This window comes from Carcharodon carcharias, chromosome 13, assembly GCF_017639515.1.
Source record: "Carcharodon carcharias isolate sCarCar2 chromosome 13, sCarCar2.pri, whole genome shotgun sequence".
NCBI lineage: Eukaryota > Metazoa > Chordata > Chondrichthyes > Lamniformes > Lamnidae > Carcharodon > Carcharodon carcharias.
Window position 1 is genome coordinate 75,131,400 of NC_054479.1, and position 20,126 is coordinate 75,151,525.

Consider the following 20,126-nt stretch of genomic DNA (forward strand, 5'->3'; position numbering starts at 1 on the left):
TAATGGAATAATAGCTTTTATTTCAGGAGGGCTGCAATACAAAGGGATGGATGTTATGCTTCAGTTGTATCGCACTCTGGTTTAGTCCACACCTGGAGTTCCATGTTCAGCTGTGAGCCCTGAACCTCAGGAAGGATATATTGGCCTTGGAGAGAGTGCAGTGTAGATTCACCAGAACCTAACTGGGATTAAACTGTGGAGATGGGCTGCATACACCAAGTTTGTATTCCCTTGAAGTTAGAAGGTTAATGGGCGATCTGATTGAGGTGCTTAAGATGATTAAAAGATTTGATAGAGCACATACAGAGATACTATTTCCTTTGGTGGGAGTGTCCAGAACAAGGGGGGAGAACCTTAAAATTAGAACCAGGCCATTCAGGACTGATATCAGGGAGCATTTCTTCACATAAAGGGTCTTGGAAATCAGGAATTCTCTCACAAAGAGCAGTTTAGGCTGGGTATCTATTGAAAATTTTAATTTTGAGATTGTTATATTTTTGTTAGGCAAGGGTGTTAAGAGCTATGGGAACAAGGCAATTAGATGAAGCTGAGATACAGATCAACCATGAACAATGGAATGGTCTGAGGGCTGGAGTGGCCCACACTTGTTACTTTGTCACTGACCGTTGGGCCTCTCCCGCATTCAATAGCATTGACATTAACTTTGGGTCAGCGTGTGGCTCTCACTGGGTTCAGACGCTGGGCCCACCTCTCTTGCAGGTAGCTGGGCCAATGGGGGAGCTGCATGAATCCCATCAGCTCTACAAGCGCACTAGACGTCATCGAACCATCTTCACTGAGGAGCAGCTAGCAGCCCTGGAGGAGTTCTTCCAATGCAATCAGTATCCGGATGTGGTGAGCCGGGAGCAGCTGGCCAAACAAGTGCAACTGCGGGAGGAGAGAGTGGAGGTAGGGGTCGGGAGGAATCACTGACCCCCCTCCCTCCTGACCCTTCCCTCCTGCATGCTCCCTCCTGACCTCTTCCCTGAACCCTCGCTCTTCCAACTTCACTCCTGAGATCTTCCTCCTGACCCCTCATTTCTCCACCATTAGTCCAGCCCCCGGATATGTCCTCTGATCCCTTACTCCTGATCCTTGCTCAAGAAAGAATGGAAGATTTGCATTTTTATGTGTCTTTTATATTCTTAAGTCATCTGAAAGTATTTTTTTCAAAAAATACTTCATTGGCTGAAGTGTCATCACTGTTGCAATGTATGAAATGGAGCAGTTTATTTGTGGACAGTAAGCTCCCATCAACAGCAATGTGATAATGTTAATTGAGGGGTTAATATGGCCAGGACTCCTGCTCTTCTTCGAAATAATGCCATGGGATTTTTTATACTCACTCGAAAAGTCAGACAGAGCCTCAGCTTAATCGTTTATCTGAATGACAGCATCTCTGAAATACAGCACTCTCTCAGCAGGCACTGGGGTGTCAGCCTAAATTATACGCTCAAGACTCTGAAGTGGGTTTTGGACCAATGACTTCTGACCCACAGATGAGTGATAACCACTGAATATATATCTAACACATAGCCAGAAATCAAATGTAAATTGTGATAGTACAAAAGACCACAGGTTCAAGGTGGTGAAAGGTAGTTTCAGGATTGATATTAGGAATTTCTAATTCACACAGAACACTATCTGCTCATATAATAAACAGAAAATGCTAGAAATACTCTGCTGATCTGGCAACATCAGTGGAGAGAGAAGCAGAGTTAACATTTCAGATCATGGCCATTCATTAGAACTCCACTATCTGCTTACTCTGATTAATCCGATTACATTTACCCATCTGATTTTTTTCATGGGATGTGGACATTACCTGGGTCAGCATTCATTGTCCATCCCTAATTGCCCTTGAGAACGCCCTTGCCTTTGACCAACAAGTACGATGTATTTGCTACCTGATTAGGTGAGAACAAGAACAGTAGGATGAATGAGCAAACTGAGCATGACACCATGGTAAAGGATGCCATTTACTTGGGAGGAGCGAAGAGGAATGTGGTAGTGATAGTGGACAGTACAGTCAGAGGGATAGATCCTGTTCTCTGCAACCAGGACTAAGGGTTCAGAAGTTTCTTTCTCCTGCCTGGTGCCAAGGTTAAGGATATATCTTCGTGGCTAGAGATGAACATGATGTAAGAGGGAGAGGACCCAGCTTTCATGTTCCCTGTAGGAAAACAACATAGGTAGAAGCAGGAATAATGTTCTGTTGGGAGAGTTTATGGAGTTAAAGTCCAATTTAAAATGCAGAGCATCAAGGATAATCATCTCTGGATTGTTACCTGAACCATGTGCCAACTGGCATAGGGTTAAGCAGATTAGAGAATTAAATGTGTGGCTCATAAAGTGGTGAGGGAAGAAGGGTTTCGATTCATGGTGCACCCGACATCATTAGTTGATCACAGGTGTGCTTTCTACCTGATCATTGCCCGTCAGATGTCCCGCAGCTGTCTGGCTGTGACAGGGAATTGAAGTTATGATATGGTCCTTGAGGCAGAGCTCAGTTGTGACAGGATAGGTTTGCTTATCTCAACAGCACAACGCGCAGGGTAACATTTGCCTCCAAGATCAGGTGTCTGAGTTGCTCCTCAAGTCGGTTGCCTCTTGACAGTGAAGTGCAGGGTGTTGTTGCCGTCTAGCTCCTGTTAGTAATGCAGCAAATCTCATTCTGTTTTCTATTTACAGGTTTGGTTCAAAAACCGAAGAGCAAAATGGAGACGACAGAATCGAACCTCACCTGAAGAAGAAAATAACATGGGGCAGACTTAAACCAGAGATACAAACCGGCCTTCATCACAGAAACTCCTGTGTGGCCTGATCATACTGACCCCCACCCCCTGTACACACCTCCCCAGCTCCTAACCCACTCATCCTCACATTGGTGAATAAATGTGATTGCCTTCATGTTTTTTGTTAAGGTTCTCCCTTGCCTCTTGCTCAGTTTTAGCTCTGCAGCACAGGCAGGATCCTTCACACCCCACCTAACTAACCCTCTTGCGTGAGCCTTGAAATGATGGTATAGGAACAATGAATAAATGTCGAGGTCTTGTGGTGCAGTGGGTAGCATCCCTGTCTGTGTCAGAACCTTCAGGTTCGAGTCTCACTTCAGGACTTGATGGCCAAGGAAGGAGTGTTCATAATGCAGCCAGACCGGTTGAGTATCAACCTGCAAATTCTTTCAACACACATCAGGGGCAGGCAGTAAGAGTGGGAGAGATTCTTGGTCAGCCATGTGATAGAAAGAGAACTGCTACCATCACTATCCATAGCTCCACAACAACATGCATGTAATTGCATATGCTGTCACAGTATTCCAAGGTGAGAGGGCCTGATAAATGGGGGGAGTGGTTGGCTTGACAGCCAGTGTAGATCAGATTGGTGCCAACATGGGCTCTCATTCTGGCTGGGGTTGGTTTGAGAATTGCCTCCTTGTCCTACCCATGGTGGAGATCAACTGCAAATTGTCATGTGTTCACCAGTTGCCATGTTACTCTATCTGCTTGTTATCATGTTCAGATGTGAGCATCGCTGGCTAAGCTAGCATTTATTGCCCATCCCTAAATTCCCTTGAAAGGGGGTGATGAGCTGCCTTCTTGAACCGCTGCAGTCCATGTGGTGTAGATACACCTACAGTGCTGTTAGGGAGGCAGTTCCAGGATTTTGACCCAGTGACAGTGAAGGAACAGTGATTATATTTCCAAGTCAGAATGGCGAGTGACTTGGAGGGGAACTTCCAGGTGGTGGCGTTCCCATGTGTCTGCTGCCCTTGTCCTTCTAGGTATTAGAGGTCGTGGGTTTGAAAGGTGCTGTTGAAGGAGCCTTGGTGAGTTGCTGCAGTGCATCTTGTAGATGGTGCACACTGCTGCTACTGTGCGTTCATGGTGGAGGAAGTGAATGTTTAAGGTGGTAGATAGGATGCTAATCAAGTGAGCTGCGTTGTCCTGGAGCTCTGGTGTATTACATTACTCAGGTACTCAATATACTAGTGCTGAGGAATAAGATAAAGAACCAGGATACAGGAGTACAGACACCCAGTAGAAAGCAGAAACTACAGAGCACCCTTCTTAAAATGATGAAAGTAAATGCTCTGAAGAAGGGTCATACTGGACTTGAGGCGTTAACTCTGTTTCTCCCTCCAAAGATGCTGCCAGACGTGCTGCGTTTTCTCAGCATTTTATGTTTTTAATTCTTATTAAAATGATTCTTGACTGAAAAGCAGAATTTCAAGCACCTTCATCATGCCTGTCATTGAGTTCAGTTCAGTTTCATCTCTCCTCCTCCTGCGAACAACACTGCCCCTTTGAAATGAGCAACAATCTCCCTCTGTTGCCCCTTTCTCTGTTAACTGAACCAAAGTCTCCCATTGAAACTCATTGCTCTGAAATACTAATTCTGCTATTGTTGCCTAGCCCTGGGACTTAAATTCTCCTTTAGAGGTATTTTCAACCAGTGCTGCCTTTATCTGTATTAGCCCCTCACAGACATTATTACCAACATGTCTGGTACTTTCATTGATAGCGTGCATCCTAATATCAGTTTTCATTTTAAGTTTAACTAATTTATATACTCTTCAGTAATATTCTGGATTCACCTGCTTTTCAAGAATGTTTCCAGGGTTGAGGGACTTCAGTTACGTTGTTAGATTGGAGAAGCTGGGATTATTCTCCTTAGAATTGAGAAGCTTGAGAGGAGATTTGATAGAGGTATTCAAAATCATGAGGGGTCTGGACACAGTAGACAGGGAGAAACTGTTCCCATTGTTGGAGATGTCAAGAACCAGAGGGCACTGATCTAAGGCGACTGGCAAAAGAACCAATGGTGACAATGGAACAATCTGGCTAGGGACCAGTAACTTTTTGTTTAAAGTAGGCAAAAGTTTGAAATCCGAGTTACCCACTAGGAGATAAATCCACAAGATTCTACAGTTTTAAACAAACTTTACTATACAAAGTCAGAAAAGCAAAATAATTTACGATATCTATCTTATACTGTAACATTCAGAATTATCATAAGGTAATATAAATTAATAGGCAAACCGTGGTCAAACACACTACATTGCACATTAGAAGGCAGATTTGACCAAGATGGATCCCATGGATTTCTCAGAATTACAGTTTCCCAGCTGCGCTGAACTATAAATGACTCCTAGGGCATCTTTGAGCCCTAACTGGCTCCAGCACAGAATCTGTGATCTTCCACCACCTTTTCAGCTCCCCTAGATTTCTCCTGAGCCATAACTGCACCAAACTGCTCCCAGGGCTTCTCAGAGCTGCAAACCACATTAAGTTCAAACTGCAATTAACAGCTACATTGAATGGTTCCCAGGGATTCTTCAAGCCATAAATATTTGGAGCGTGCTAACAGCAGTACCCTTTTGGTATAGCCTTTTCCCCTGCTGCAGAACAATCTCTTTCCCAGCCAACACACAGATAAATTAAACTAGAGAACCTTCTTAAGCTCCTTCTTAAGCAATGATGACAAAGCCTTTTAGGGTTCACTGAATGTTTTTAAACTAATTTAGCTCTAACGATCAGAACAAAACATCTACCTGCAGAGCAAATCTTAGTCAGCAGTGTAGACATCATGTCTCCAGCTTACCAACTAAGTAAGCCCACCTGCTGTTTCAAGATCTTACCTTTCTAGCTATTAACCCCTTAAGTCAACTCTTTAAGTGTTATAGACCCCAACCTGCTTCAGTTGCATTTATCCATTTTCTACAGTTAAACTTTAATCGTCCCAGAACTAAACATTACCTCAAAATATTATTATAAACTATGAACTAGATAATTGTCACAACATGAGGAAAAACCTTGTTATGCAGTGAGTGGTTACAATCTGGAATGAGTGGCCTGAAAGCATGGTGGAGGCAGATTCAAGCTTTCAAATGGGAATTGGATAATTATCAAAAGATAAAACATTTGCAGGGCTATGGGAAATGATTGGGAGTGTGGGACTAGATAAATAACTTTTGCAAAGAGCTGGAAGACCTGTTGGCAGAATGGCCGCCTTCTTTGTTGAAACTATTCCATGATTCCAACATTGTCATAAGACAGATGCATCCACAATAGAAAGATTGGTGAAGGCAATATCAAGTAAATTTCTTCCTTGTGCAGGGCCAGTCTAGCAGACATGTCCTTCAGGACTTTATCACTGGTGAGGCAACTGAACCACTTTTGGTAATGGACACTGAAGTCTCCCACCCAGGGCACCTTCTGTGCCTTTTCTATAATCAGTGCTTCTTCCCAGCAGCGTTCAACATGGAAGGATACCGATTCATCAGTTGAAAGAAAGGTGGTAGGTGGTAATCAATAGGAGGTTTCCTTACCCATGACGTGTTGCATGACACTCCATGGTGTATGGGGTCAATCTTGAGGACTTCTAGGACCACTCCTTCCTGACTGCATACCACTGTGTTGCCACCTTTGCCGGGTTCAGATCCTGCCATGGCAAATGGTGAAATTTGAATCCAGAAGAAATCTGGAGTTAGAAGTCTACAGATGACCATATAACCATTGCTGATTGTTGTAAAAACCCACCTGGTTCACTAATACCCTTTAGGGAAGGAAATCTGCTGTCCTTACCTGGTCCCTACCTACATGTGGTTCCAGACCCACAGTAATGTGGTTGACTCTTAATGCCCTCTGAACATGTGCAATAAATGTTGGCCCAGCCAGTGTTGCCCACATCCATGAACAAATTTTAAAAAAGATTCCTTTCTTTAAATGGAAATTAAAACTTATATGTACAACAAAAATTTCAAAACAAATCACATTGTGGGATGTGTATTTATGTTTGTAAAACAGACAGTTGATGACTTGCATCCACCCATTTAATTTTTGAGATTTCCTTTCTCTCCAATCCATAACATTTTCTCACTCAGAGAGTGTGCATAAAGTGTGATTATCTACTTAATATTCAATAGGCATACTATCTCCAATACACCCATTGTACGTATATCACTTAAAACAATTGGTGACCAGAATCTATTTCTATTGCTTCCAAAAGAACCAGTGTTTCAGTAGCCAGAGTATTTTTAACAACCTTTTTTAATTTCTTAGCTTCCCAAACTAAAGAACAACATTTCCCATTCTCACCAGCTGCACTCAAATACCCATCGGAAGATTAGCATGTGAAGCATCACTAAGAAATGTCTAGATTCATATTTTTTGGGTGACCTGTGAATGGGAATTTAAGTACACCTTTATCCAGATTATAAGTTTTTAATGTTTTATTTGCCCTTCAAACATTTTTTGAATTTAGGGTCCTTCATCATGGTACTTAACTCCAAAACATCAAAATGAACATCTTGTCTAGTCTAATTACACAATCAGTACAACAAATCAATCAAGCTTGCAAATGCTTTGTTTATTCTTTAGATATATCATTTTCCTGTGATGACCTAGCATAATTAACTGGCATTGAAGTAGTACAACCTAAATAGGATTGTTGATTTAAAGTTATTCCAGAGCTACTCTGCTTAATGTCCAAACCAATATATGTAAAAAGAAATAAAAACAAAAAACTGTGGATGCTGGAAATCCAAAACAAAAACAGAAACAAAAATACCTGGAAAAACTCAGCCGGTCTGGCAACATCGGCGGAGAAGAGCGCAGTTGACATTTTGAGTCCTCATGACTCTTCAACAGAACTAAGTAAAAATAGGAAAGTGGTGAAATATAAGCTGGTTTCGGAGGAGGGGGGGGTTTGTTGGGACAAGCAGCCAGTGATAGGAGGAGATAACCAAAAGATGTCACAGACAAAAGACAAAGAGGTGTTGAAGGTGGTGATATTATCTAAAGGAATGTGCTAATTAAGAGTAGAGAGCAGAACAAGCAAGGTACAGATAGCTCTAGTGGGGGTGGGGTGAAATAATACTAAAAGGGCATAAAAGGTATAGATAAACAATGGGTGGAAATACATTTAAAAATAATGGAAACAGGTGGGAAAAAAATCTATATAAATTATTGGAAAAAACAAAAAGGAGGGGGAAGAAACGGAAAGGTGGTGGGATGGAGGAGAGAGTTCAAGATCTAAAGTTGTTGAACTCAATATTCAGTCCGGAAGGCTGTAAAGTGCCGAGTCGGAAGATGAGGTGCTGTTCCTCCAGTTTGTGTTCAGCTTCACTGGAACAATGCAGAAAGCCAAGGACAGACATGTGGACATAAAAGCAGGGTGGAGTGTTCAAATGGCAAGCGACAGGGAGGTCTGGATAATGCTTGCAGACAGACTGAAGGTGTTCTGCAAAGCGGTCGCCCAGTCTGCGTTTGGTCTCTCCAATGTAGAGGAAACCGCATTGGGAGCAACGAATGCAGTAGACTAAGTTGAGGGAAGTGCAAGTGAAATGCTGCTTCACTTGACAGGAGTGTTTGGGCCCTTGGACGGTGAGGAGAGAGGAAGTGAAGGGGCAGGTGTTGCAACTTCTGCGTTTGCATGGGGAGGTGCCGTGGGAGGGGGTTGAGGAGTAGGGGGTGATGGAGGAGTGGACCAGCATGTGATGGAGGGAACGATCCTTATGGAATGCCGCCAGGGGGGGTGAAGGGTAGATGTGTTTGGTGGTGGCATCATGCTGGAGTTGCCGGAAATGGTGGAGGATGATCCTTTCAATGCTGAGACTGGTGGGGTGATAAGTGAGGACAAGGGGGACCCTATCATATTTCTGGGAGGGAGAAGAAGGTGTGAGGGTGGATGCATGGGAGATGGGCCAGACACAGTTGAGGGCCCTGTCAACTACCGTGGATGGAAAATCTCGGTTAAAGAAGAAGGAGGACATGTCAGAGGAACTGTTTTTGAAAGTAGCATCATCAGAACAGATGCGATGGAGGCGAAGGAACTGAGAGAATGGGATAGAGTCCTTACAGGAAGCGGGGTGTGAGGAGCTGTAGTCGAGGTAGCTGTGGGAATCGGAAGACTTGTAATGGATATTGGTGGACAGTCTATCACCAGAAATTGAGACAGACAGGTCAAGGAAGGGAAGGGAAGTGTCAGAAACGTACCATGTGAAAATGATGGAGGGGTGGAAATTAATAAATTTTTCCAGGTCCCGACGAGAGCACCGAAGTAATCATCGATGTACCGGAGAAAGAGTTGTGGGAGGGGGCCGGAGTAGGACTGGAACAAAGAATGTTCCACATACCCCATAAAGAGACAGGCATAGCTGGGGCTCATGCGAGTATCCATAGCCACACCTTTTATTTGGAGGAAGTGAGAGGAGTTAAAGGAGAAATTGTTCAGTGTAAGAACAAGTTCAGCCAGACGGAGGAGAGTAGTGGTGGATGGGGATTGTTCGGGCCTCTGTTCAAGGAAAAAGCAGAGAGCCCTCAGACCATCCCAGTGGGTGTAGAGGGATTGGACGTCCATAGTGAAGAGGAGGCGGTTGGGGCCAGGGAACTGGAAATTGTTGATGTGACGTAAGATGTCAGAGGAATCAGGGATGTAGGTGGGAAGGGACTGGACAAGGCGAGAGAGAAGGGAGTCAAGATAGCGAGAAATGAGTTCCATGGGGCAGGAACAGGCTGACACGATCGGTCTGCCAGGATAGTCCTGTTTGTGGATTTTGGGCAGGAGGTAGAAGTGGGCCGTCCGAGGTTGGGCGACTATCAGGTTGGAAGCTGTGGAAGGAAGATCCCTAGAGGAGATGAGGTCAGTGACAGTCCTGGAAACAATGGCTTGATGTTCAGTGGTGGGGTCATGGTCCAGGGAGAGGTAGGAGGAAGTGTCTGCATCCAATTCTGGGCACCATACTTGAGGAAGGATGTGAAGGTATTGGAAAGAGTACAGAGGAGATTCACAAGAATGATTCCCGGGATGAAGAACAGTAGCTATGAGGATAAATTGAAGAGGTTAGGATTACTTTCCTTGAAGACTTGAGAGGAGACTTGATGGAGGTATTCAAGATCCTGAGGGGTATGGACAGAGTAAATAGTGAGAAACTGTTCCCACTTAAGAGAACATCAAGAACTAAGGGGCACAGAGCCAAATTAATTGGCCAAAGAAGCAAAACTGATGTGAGGAAACATTTTTTCACCCAGAGGGTAGTTGGAATTTGGAACAAACTTCCTGAGAGGGTGGTGGAGGCAGGTATGATTGAGGTATACAAAAAGGGAATTGGATTGCTATCTGAAAAGAGAGAGTGTGCAGGGTTACGCGGAAAAGGCTAGGGAGTGGGGCTAGGTAGAATACTTTTTCAGAGAGCCAGTGCAGACTCAATGGGACAAATGGCCTCCTTCTGCACTGTAAAGATTCTGTGATTCTGTGAAGCCCAAATGCAGCAAGACCTGGACAACATTCAGGATTGAGCTGATAAGTGGCGAGCAACATTTACACCACACAATGACCAACTCCGAAAGAATCTAACCATCTCCCCTTGACATTCAATGGCATTACCACCGCTGAATCCCTTATTATCAATATCTTGGGGGTTACCATTGAGCAGAAACTGAACTGGACCAGCGATATAAATACTATGGCTACAAAGCAGGTCAGAGGCTCGGAATTCTGCAGAGAGTAACTCACCTCCCGAATCCTCAAGGCCTGTCCACCATCTGCAAGGCACAAGTCAGGAGTGTGATGGAATACTCACCATTTGCCTGAATGAATGCCGCTCCAAAAACACTCAAGAAGCTCGACACCATCCAGGACAAAGCAGCCTGTTTGATTGGCACTCTATCCAGCACCTTAAACATTCACTCCCTCCACCACAAATGAACAGTGACAGCAGTGTATACCATCTACAAGATGCACTGCAACAACTCACCAAGGCTCCTTTGACAGCACCTTCCAAACTTGCGACCTCTACCACCTAGAAGGACAAGGGCAGCAGGTGCATGGAAACACCGCCATCTGCAAGTTCCCGTCCAAGTCACTCACCATCCTGACTTGCAAATATATCGCCGTTCCTTCACTATCGCTGGGTCAAAATCCTGGAACCAGCCAGCGAAGCCCATATCGCGTGAATGAACAAAACAAAAACCAGGAAGACAATTGTCATGGTCCAGGATAGTGCCAATCTGCCATCTGTCAGCCTTGACAATGTGACACTGGAGGTTGTTGATAACTTCACATATCTAGGCTCCAAGATCACCAGCAATCTTGTAGATGATATACAATGCTGCCACTGTTCGTTGGTGGTGGAGAGAGTGAATGTTTAAGGTGCTGGATAGGGTGCCAATCAAACAGGCTACTTTATCCTGATGATGTTAAGCTTCTTGAGCATTGTTGAAGCTGTAGTCATTTAGGCAAGTGGAGAGTATTCCATCACACTCCTTAGGAAGGGAGTTCCAGGTTTTTGACCCAGCGACAGTGAAGCAATGGCAATATACTTCCAAGTCAGGATAGTGAGTAACTTGGAGGGAAATTTTCAGATGGTGGTGTTTCCATCTATCTGCTGCCCTTATCCTTCTAGATGGTAGTGGTCATGGGTTTGGTCATTGGTCTAAGGAGCTTTGGTGAATTACTGCAGTGCATCTTGTAGATGGTACACACTGCTGCTATTGTGTGTTAGTGGTGGAGGGAGTGAATGTTAGATTCTCTCTTGTTGGAGATGGTCATTGCCTGGCACTTCTGTGTCACGATTGTTACTTACCATTTGTCAGCCCAAGCCTGGATATTGTACAGGTCTAACTGCATTTGGACATGGACTGTTTCAGTATCTAAGGAGTCATGAATGGTGCTGAACATTGTGCTACCATCAGCAAACGTCCCCACTTTTGACCTTATGATGGATGGCTATTGATGAAGCAGCTGAAGATGGTTGGGCCAAGGACACTACCCTGAGGAACTCCTGCAGTACTGTCCTGGAGCCATCCTGACTGATCTCCAACAACCACATCCTTTGTGGTAGGTATGACTCCAACCAGTGGAGAGTTTTCCCCCTATTTCCCATTGACTCCAGTTTTGCTAGGGCTTCTTGATGCCACACTCGGTCAAATGCTGCCTTGATGTCAAGGGCAGTCACTCTCACCTCACTTCTGGAGTTCAGTTCTTTTGTCCATGTTTGAACCAATGCTGTAATGGGGTCAGGTGCTGAGTGACACTGGCAGAACCCAAACTGGACATCAGTGAGCAGGTTATTGCTAAACAAGTGCTCCTTTGCTCATGACATTTCTCTTGCAACTATTAGATTGAGAAGGTCATGTTAATTATAGACCTTGTAGTTCTGAAGCCACTCTGAGATTCAAGGCAGATGCATTCAGCCAGGATCTGCAGTCTGACAAGGGCAACATGGACAAATACCTTTCCCATGATGCTCAGCAGGGAGATGGCTCAATTGATGTTGCGATCACTGCAATCACCCTTCTTCTTGTTCAGGGTCACAATCTTTGCATCACACATATCCTGGGGCACTGCTCCCTCTCTCCGACAGAGACGGAGAAGTTTGTACAGATGATTCAGGAGTGCTGGTTTCCTGTACTTGATGAGTTCAGGAGGTATCACCTCAGCACCTAGAGCTTTGCCATTTCAACCCTTCACAATTAGGTCTCCCCTGTTTCAAAGAAAACAACCCCGGCCTGTCTAATCTTTCTTCATAACTATAATTCTCCAGTCCAGATGACATCCTGTTAAATCTCCTCTCTGGCTTCTCTAATGTATTCACATTTTTCCTATTGGTGATCGGAACTGCACGCAGTACTCCAGCTGTTAGCTAAGCAGTGTTTTATACAGATCCAGCTCTTATATTCTATGCCTCGGGTAATAAAGGTAAGTATGCCAGATACTTCGTGACCACTTTATCTACCTGTCCAGCCACCTTCAGGGATCTGTGGACATGTACTCCAAGGTCCCTCTGTTCCTCTACACTTGTCAGTATCCTACCATTTATTGTGTTCTCTCTTGCCTTGTTAGCCTTCCCCAAATTCATGACCTCATACTTCTCTGAATTGATTTCCATTTGCCATCGATCCGCCTAACTGACTAGTTCATTGATATCTTCCTGCAATCTACGGCTTTCTTCTTCATTATCAACCACACGGCCAATTTTTGTATCGTTCACAAACTTCTTAATTAAATCCCCAATGTTCAAGTCCAAATCATTGATATATATCACAAAAAGCAAGTGACCTAATACTGAGCCCTGAGGAACCTCATTGGGAACAGCCTTCCAGTCACAAAAACACCCAATGACCCTTATTCTTTGCTTTCTGTCTCTGAGCCAATTTTGGATCTGACTTGTTATTTTGCCTTGGATCCCACAGGCTTTTTCTTTTCTGACCATCTACCATGTGGAGCCTTATCAAAAGCCATGTTAGAATCTATACAGGCAACATCAAATAGGCCATCCTCATCAACCTCCTTGTCTTCTCCTCAAAAATTTCAATCATGTTAGACAGACTCAACTTTCTCTTAACAAATCCATGCTGACTGTTTTTGATTGATTTGTGTATTTGTAAATGAAGATTGATCCTGTCTCAGAATTTTTCCAATAGTTTTCCCCCACGGAGCTTAGGCTGACAGGCCTGTAATTACTCAGTTTATCCCTTTCTCCCTTTTTAAATAATGGTACAATGTTAGCTGTCTTCCAGTCCTCTGGCACACCTGAAGCCAGAGAGGGTTTAAAATGATTCTCAGATCTTCTGGTATTTCTTCTCTTGGTTACCTTAACAGCCGGGGATACATTTTGTCCAGGCCTGTGGAGTTATCCACATTCAAAGATGTTAACCCCTTCATACTTCCTCTCTCCCTATGCTAATTTCATCTAATATTTCACACTCCTCCTCCCTGTCTGTATCATCCCTCTTTTGTAAAAACAGATGCAGAGTTTTCGTTAAGAACCATTCCAATGTCCTTCTTCCCCCCACACAGGCTACCCTTATGGTCCTGAATAGGCCTGACTCTTTCATTAGTTATTCTCTTCTTCTTTATGTATTTATCTCATTTACCTTATTTGATGATCCTTTTACCATATCATCCCTCCTCAGCTATCTTTGGTCAATATTGTGAGGCCCCTTCCTTTTTTAATTCACCTCTCTATCTCATTGAAAATCCATGTAACCAGGATGTTGAGCTGCCATTCCTGCCCTTCTTTCAACCTTGACTCAGTAATAGTTATAATATCATACTCACATGTGTCAATTTTTTCTTCTGAGCTCATCTGCCTTATTCCGAGACTTATTATATTGAAGTATGTACCACTTAGTATTGAAAAACTCTCTTGTTGTCTACTTTCTAGCCTTTGTTTCTTCTGCCTCTAAACTTACTAATTTTCTACCTTACATTTCCAACTTTTTTTTTCCTTTCTGAATCTACTCTCAGGTTCCCATCCCCCTGCCAAACAGCTTTAAGGTTTTCCCAACAGCACTGGCAAAAGCCCCTGTGAGGATATTGATCCCAGCCCCCTAGGCTTGTACAGGTCTTACCTCCACCAGAAGCAGTCCCAATGCCTCAGGAAAGGCCTCCCTCCAGCATATCTCTCCAGCTGTGTATTCATCAGCTCTATCTTCCTATTTCCATATTCAATAACAGATCACCAGGAGTAATTCACAGGCATTGAGATCTTGCTTTTCAATCCCTCTTCTAGCTCCCTAAACTCTGCCTTCATCACCAACCCTTTTTCCTGCCTATGTCATTGGTGCTGACATGCACCACGACCTCCGCCCTCAGAATGGTCTGCAGACACTCGGTGACATGCTTGACTCTGGCACCAGGGAGGTAGCATACCATCCTGAATTCTCATTTGCACTGGATATCTGTCTGTTCCCCTCACTGTTGAATCCCCTACTGCTATTGCTCTTCTACTCTTCTTCCTCCTTCTGTCCTGTGCAGCTGAGCCACCCATGGTGACATGGACTTGGCTCTTCCTGCATTCTTCTGAGGAATTATTACTCTAAACTGGTTAGAGAGTGAGATGCATTCATGAGGTCTCTGCTCTGTCTGTCTGATCCTCTCTGTCCTTCTGGTGATCACTTCTCTGCCTGCACATTTTTAAGCTCTGTGCTGACCACCTCCAAGAACATGATATCCACAAAGCTTTCAGCCTTCCAGGAGCCCCACGGTGACTCCAGCCACCGCTCTAGCCCTGAAACCCAGAGCTCGAACTGCTCTAGCTGGCAACACTTCCTGCACACATGGTTGTCCAGGCCACAAGAAGCATCCAGGATTTCCCACATGGCACAGGATGTGCCAACCACGGGGCTAAATGTTCCTTTCCATGCCTTTAGTTTCTGGACTATTAGCTAGAAACTTCCCAGTTACTTGCTAGGTCTCGCTGTCTTCTGCTCCCTCACTTGGACTGCTCTCTGTTTTGTAAAAGACCAGCACAGCACCTCTTCCTTCAAATTCCCTCACTCACCAAAATCCCCAAGTTAAATACAATGTCAGAGCAGTGCTTCATTGAGCTGGACTCCATGCTAATCAGGATAATTTTAGGCTTCTGGATGACATTGTGAGAAGGGTGAAATTGGGCAGAAACATGGCAAATGGAGTTCAGTGTGGGTAACTGTGACATGATGCACTTTGACAGGATTAATGTGGAGAGACAGTGTGCTATAAATGGCATAATTCTGAAAACTGTAAAAGAGCAGAGATACCTTGGAGTCAATTTGCATAAATTTTTAAAGGTGGTGAGGCAAGTTAATCATCAGGTTTAAAAAATATGGGTTATTTGGTTTTATAGAGGAAGAGAATATACAAGCAAAAAGATCATGCTAGCACTTTATAAATCATTGGTTAAGTCACAATTGTGAAAAATTCTGTGCAGATTTCAGGAAAGATGTAAGGGCTTAGAACAGGTACAGAGAAGGATGTTACCTTGAGATTCAGTCATGAAGAGAGGTTGGAAAAGTTAAGAACGTTCTCCTTGGAAGAGAGCAGGTTAAGAAGTGACCTAATTTCCTTCAACAGTATCTGCCAAATTGCTACCTCTACCACCTCGAGGGACAAGGGCAGCAGATGCATGAGAATATCACAAAATGCAAGTTCCCCTCCAAGCCACACACCATCCTGACTTGGAAATATATTGCCATTCCTTCACTGTTGCTGGGCCAAAATCCTGGAACTCCCTCCTTAACAGCACTGTGCGTGTACCTACACCACATCGATTGCAGTGGTTCAAGAAGGCAGCTCAACACCACCTTCTCAAGGGTATTTAGGGTTGGGCAATAAATGCTGGACTAGCCAGTGACACCCATATCCTGTGAAAGAATTTTTAAAAATTAGAGATTTTTAAGATGATGAAAGGTTTTGAGAAAGTAGATTGAGAGAACTATTCCCTCTGGTGCTGGGGTCAATAATCAAAGGTCATAGATTTAAAATCATTCCGGAGGGAATTGAGAATGATTTTTACTTAAAGAGTTGTTCGAATCTGGAATTCTCAAATAGAAAATAACTTTAAAAGGGAGTTATACAGGTAGTTTAACATGAGAAACTTACAGTTAAGAACAAAAAGTAGAGACGTGAGACTGAGCATGAGCCAGCACAGACAGGAAGAGCAGAATAGCCTCCGGCGCAGGGCTGCGGGGAGGGGTGGACTACACCGCCCGAGAGGCTGTGCGGCTCGGCGCGGAGCAGGCGCAGTGTCAGCGACGCGAAGACTAGGCCTGAGGGATGGGGAGTGAAGGGAAGGAGCAGTGGAGTGCTGCGATGGTAGCTACTAGCACTGAAAGTCCAGGGAACGGACGGAGCAAGAAGCGGATTCTGGATGAGGAATCGTACATCGGGGTAGGACGCAGGATGAAAGGTCGAACCACAAGAACACCCATTTCAAACCACTCTCCTCCCCCTCCCTCCTCCTCTCCACCCCAACCTCTCACCGTCCCCTCTCCCCCCACCTCTCGCCGTCCCCTCTCCCCCCCCACCTCTCGCCGTCCCCTCTCCCCCCCGACTTCTCGCCGTCCCCTCTCCCTCCCACCTCTCGCCGTCCCCTCTTCCCCCCCCCACCTCTCGCCATCCCCTCTTCCCCCCCCCCCACCTCTCGCCATCCCCTCTTCCCCGTCCCTTCTCCCCCCACCCACCTCTCGCCGTACCCTCTCACCCCCCCTACCTCTCGCCGTCCCCTCTCCCCCCCCACCTCTCGCCGTCCCCTCCCCCCCCACCTCTCGCCGTCCCCTCTCCCCCCCCCACCTCTCGCCATCCCCTCTTCCCCGTCCCTTCTCCCCCCACCCACCTCTCGCCGTACCCTCTCACCCCCCCCTACCTCTCGCCGTCCCCTCTCCCCCCCCACCTCTCGCCGTCCCCTCTCCCCCCCCCACCTCTCGCCGTCCCCTCTCCCCCCCCAGCTCTCGCCGTCCCCTCTCCCCCCCCACCTCTCGCCGTCCCCTCTCCCTCCCCCACCTCTCGCCGTCCCCTCTCCCCCCCCCACCTCTCGCCGTCCCCTCTCCCCCCCCACCTCTCGCCGTCCCCTCTCCCCCCCCACCTCTCGCCGTCCCCTCCCCCCCCACCTCTCGCCGTCCCCTCTCCCCCCCCACCTCTCGCCGTCCCTCTCCCTCCCCCACCTCTCGCCGTCCCCTCTCCCCCCCCACCTCTCGCCGTCCCCTCTCCCCCCCCACCTCTCGCCGTCCCCTCTTCCCCCCCACCTCTCGCCGTCCCCTCTTACCCCCCCCACCTCTCGCCGTCCCCTCTTCCCCCCCCCACCTCTCGCCGTCCCCTCTTCCCCCCCCACCTCTCTCCGTCCCCTCTTCCCCCCCACCTCTCGCCGTCCCCTCTTCCCCCCCCACCTCTCGCCGTCCCCTCTTCCCCCCCCACCTCTCGCCGTCCCCTCTTCCCCCCCACCTCTCGCCGTCCCCTCTTCCCCCCCCACCTCTCGCCGTCCCCTCTTCCCCCCCCACCTCTCGCCGTCCCCTCTTCCCCCCCCACCTCTCGCCGTCCCCTCTTCCCCCCCCACCTCTCGCCGTCCCCTCTTCCCCCCCCACCTCTCGCCGTCCCCTCTTCCCCCCCCACCTCTCGCCGTCCCCTCTTCCCCCCCCACCTCTCGCCGTCCCCTCTTCCCCCCCAACCTCTCGCCGTCCCCTCTCCCCCCCCACCTCTCGCCGTCCCCTCTCTCCCCCCACCTCTCGCCGTCCCCTCTCCCCCCCCACCTCTCGCCGTCCCCTCTCCCCCCCCACCTCTCGCCGTCCCCTCTCCCCCCCCACCTCTCGCCGTCCCCTCTCCCCCCCCACCTCTCGCCGTCCCCTCTCCCCCCCCACCTCTCGCCGTCCCCTCTCCCCCCCCCACCTCTCGCCGTCCCCTCTCCCCCCCCACCTCTCGCCGTCCCCTCTCCCCCCCCACCTCTCGCCGTCCCCTCTCCCCCCCCACCTCTCGCCGTCCCCTCTCCCCCCCCACCTCTCGCCGTCCCCTCTCCCCCCCCACCTCTCGCCGTCCCCTCTCCCCCCCCACCTCTCGCCGTCCCCTCTCCCCCCCCACCTCTCGCCGTCCCCTCTCCCCCCCCACCTCTCGCCGTCCCCTCTCCCCCCCCCACCTCTCGCCGTCCCCTCTCCCCCCCCCACCTCTCGCCGTCCCCTCTTCCCCCCCCACCTCTCGCCGTCCCCTCTTCCCCCCCCACCTCTCGCCGTCCCCTCTTCCCCCCCCACCTCTCGCCGTCCCCTCTTCCCCCCCCACCTCTCGCCGTCCCCTCTTCCCCCCCCACCTCTCGCCGTCCCCTCTTCCCCCCCCACCTCTCGCCGTCCCCTCTTCCCCCCCCACCTCTCGCCGTCCCCTCTTCCCCCCCCACCTCTCGCCGTCCCCTCTCCCCCCCCACCTCTCGCCGTCCCCTCTTCCCCCCCACCTCTCGCCGTCCCCTCTTCCCCCCCCACCTCTCGCCGTCCCCTCTTCCCCCCCCACCTCTCGCCGTCCCCTCTTCCCCCCCCACCTCTCGCCGTCCCCTCTTCCCCCCCACCTCTCGCCGTCCCCTCTTCCCCCCCCACCTCTCGCCGTCCCCTCTTCCCCCCCCACCTCTCGCCGTCCCCTCTTCCCCCCCCACCTCTCGCCGTCCCCTCTTCCCCCCCCCACCTCTCGCCGTCCCCTCTTCCCCCCCACCTCTCGCCGTCCCCTCTTCCCCCCCCACCTCTCGCCGTCCCCTCTTCCCCCCCCACCTCTCGCCGTCCCCTCTTTCCCCCCCACCTCTCGCCGTCCCCTCTTCCCCCCCCACCTCTCGCCGTCCCCTCTTCCCCCCCCACCTCTCGCCGTCCCCTCTTCCCCCCCCACCTCTCGCCGTCCCCTCTTCCCCCCCCACCTCTCGCCGTCCCCTCTTCCCCCCCCACCTCTCGCCGTCCCCTCTTCCCCCCCCACCTCTCGCCGTCCCCTCTTCCCCCCCCCACCTCTCGCCGTCCCCTCTTCCCCCCCCACCTCCGCCGTCCCCTCTTCCCCCCCCACCGTCTCGCCGTCCCCTCTTCCCCCCCCACCTCTCGGCCGTCCCCTCTTCCCCCCCCACCTCTCGCCGTCCCCTCTTCCCCCCCCACCTCTCGCCGTCCCACTCTTCCCCCCCCACCTCTCGCCGTCCCCTCTTCCCCCCCCCACCTCTCGCCGTCCCCTCTTCCCCCCCCACCTCTCGCCGTCCCCTCTTCCCCCCCCACCTCTCGCCGTCCCCTCTTCCCCCCCCACCTCTCGCCGTCCCCTCTTTCCCCCCCCACCTCTCGCCGTCCCCTCTTCCCCCCCCACCTCTCGCCGTCCCCTCCTTCCCCCCCCACCTCTCGCCGTCCCCTCTTCCCCCCCCACCTCTCGCCGTCCCCTCTTCCCCCCCCACCTCTCGCCGTCCCCTCTTCCCCCCCCACCTCTCGCCGTCCCCTCTTCCCCCCCCACCTCTCGCCGTCCCCTCTTCCCCCCCCACCTCTCGCCGTCCCCTCTTCCCCCCCCACCTCTCGCCGTCCCCTCTTCCCCCCCCACCTCTCGCCGTCCCCTCTTCCCCCCCCACCTCTCGCCGTCCCCTCTTCCCCCCCCACCTCTCGCCGTCCCCTCTTCCCCCCCCACCTCTCGCCGTCCCCTCTTCCCCCCCCCACCTCTCGCCGTCCCCTCTTCCCCCCCCACCTCTCGCCGTCCCCTCTTCCCCCCCCACCTCTCGCCGTCCCCTCTTCCCCCCCCACCTCTCGCCGTCCCCTCTTCCCCCCCCACCTCTCGCCGTCCCCTCTTCCCCCCCACCTCTCGCCGTCCCCTCTTCCCCCCCCACCTCTCGCCGTCCCCTCTTCCCCCCCCACCTCTCGCCGTCCCCTCTTCCCCCC

The 20,126-nt window shown here is 49.5% G+C and overlaps 1 protein-coding gene and 1 long non-coding RNA gene across 4 annotated transcripts in view; one reads left to right on the top strand and one right to left on the bottom strand.

Annotated features, from left to right (window-relative positions):
* Positions 1–16,496, bottom strand: LOC121286470. Its single transcript, XR_005944937.1, has 3 exons — positions 16,369–16,496; positions 6,332–6,444; positions 1–2,743 (listed from the first exon to the last, which is right to left on the bottom strand). It is a non-coding gene; the product is annotated as an uncharacterized LOC121286470 (long non-coding RNA).
* Positions 16,492–20,126, top strand: part of ess2 (ess-2 splicing factor homolog) — a 17,695-nt gene continuing 14,060 nt past the window's right edge. For 2 of the 3 annotated variants that reach the window (XM_041203595.1, XM_041203596.1), the window contains exon 1: positions 16,492–16,656. In XM_041203595.1, coding sequence (XP_041059529.1) covers positions 16,543–16,656 — 114 coding nt within the window. In that variant the 5' untranslated portion in view covers positions 16,492–16,542. Of the gene's footprint in view, positions 16,676–20,126 lie in introns of all 3 variants that reach the window. The other variant, XM_041203597.1, reaches the window with a different exon arrangement.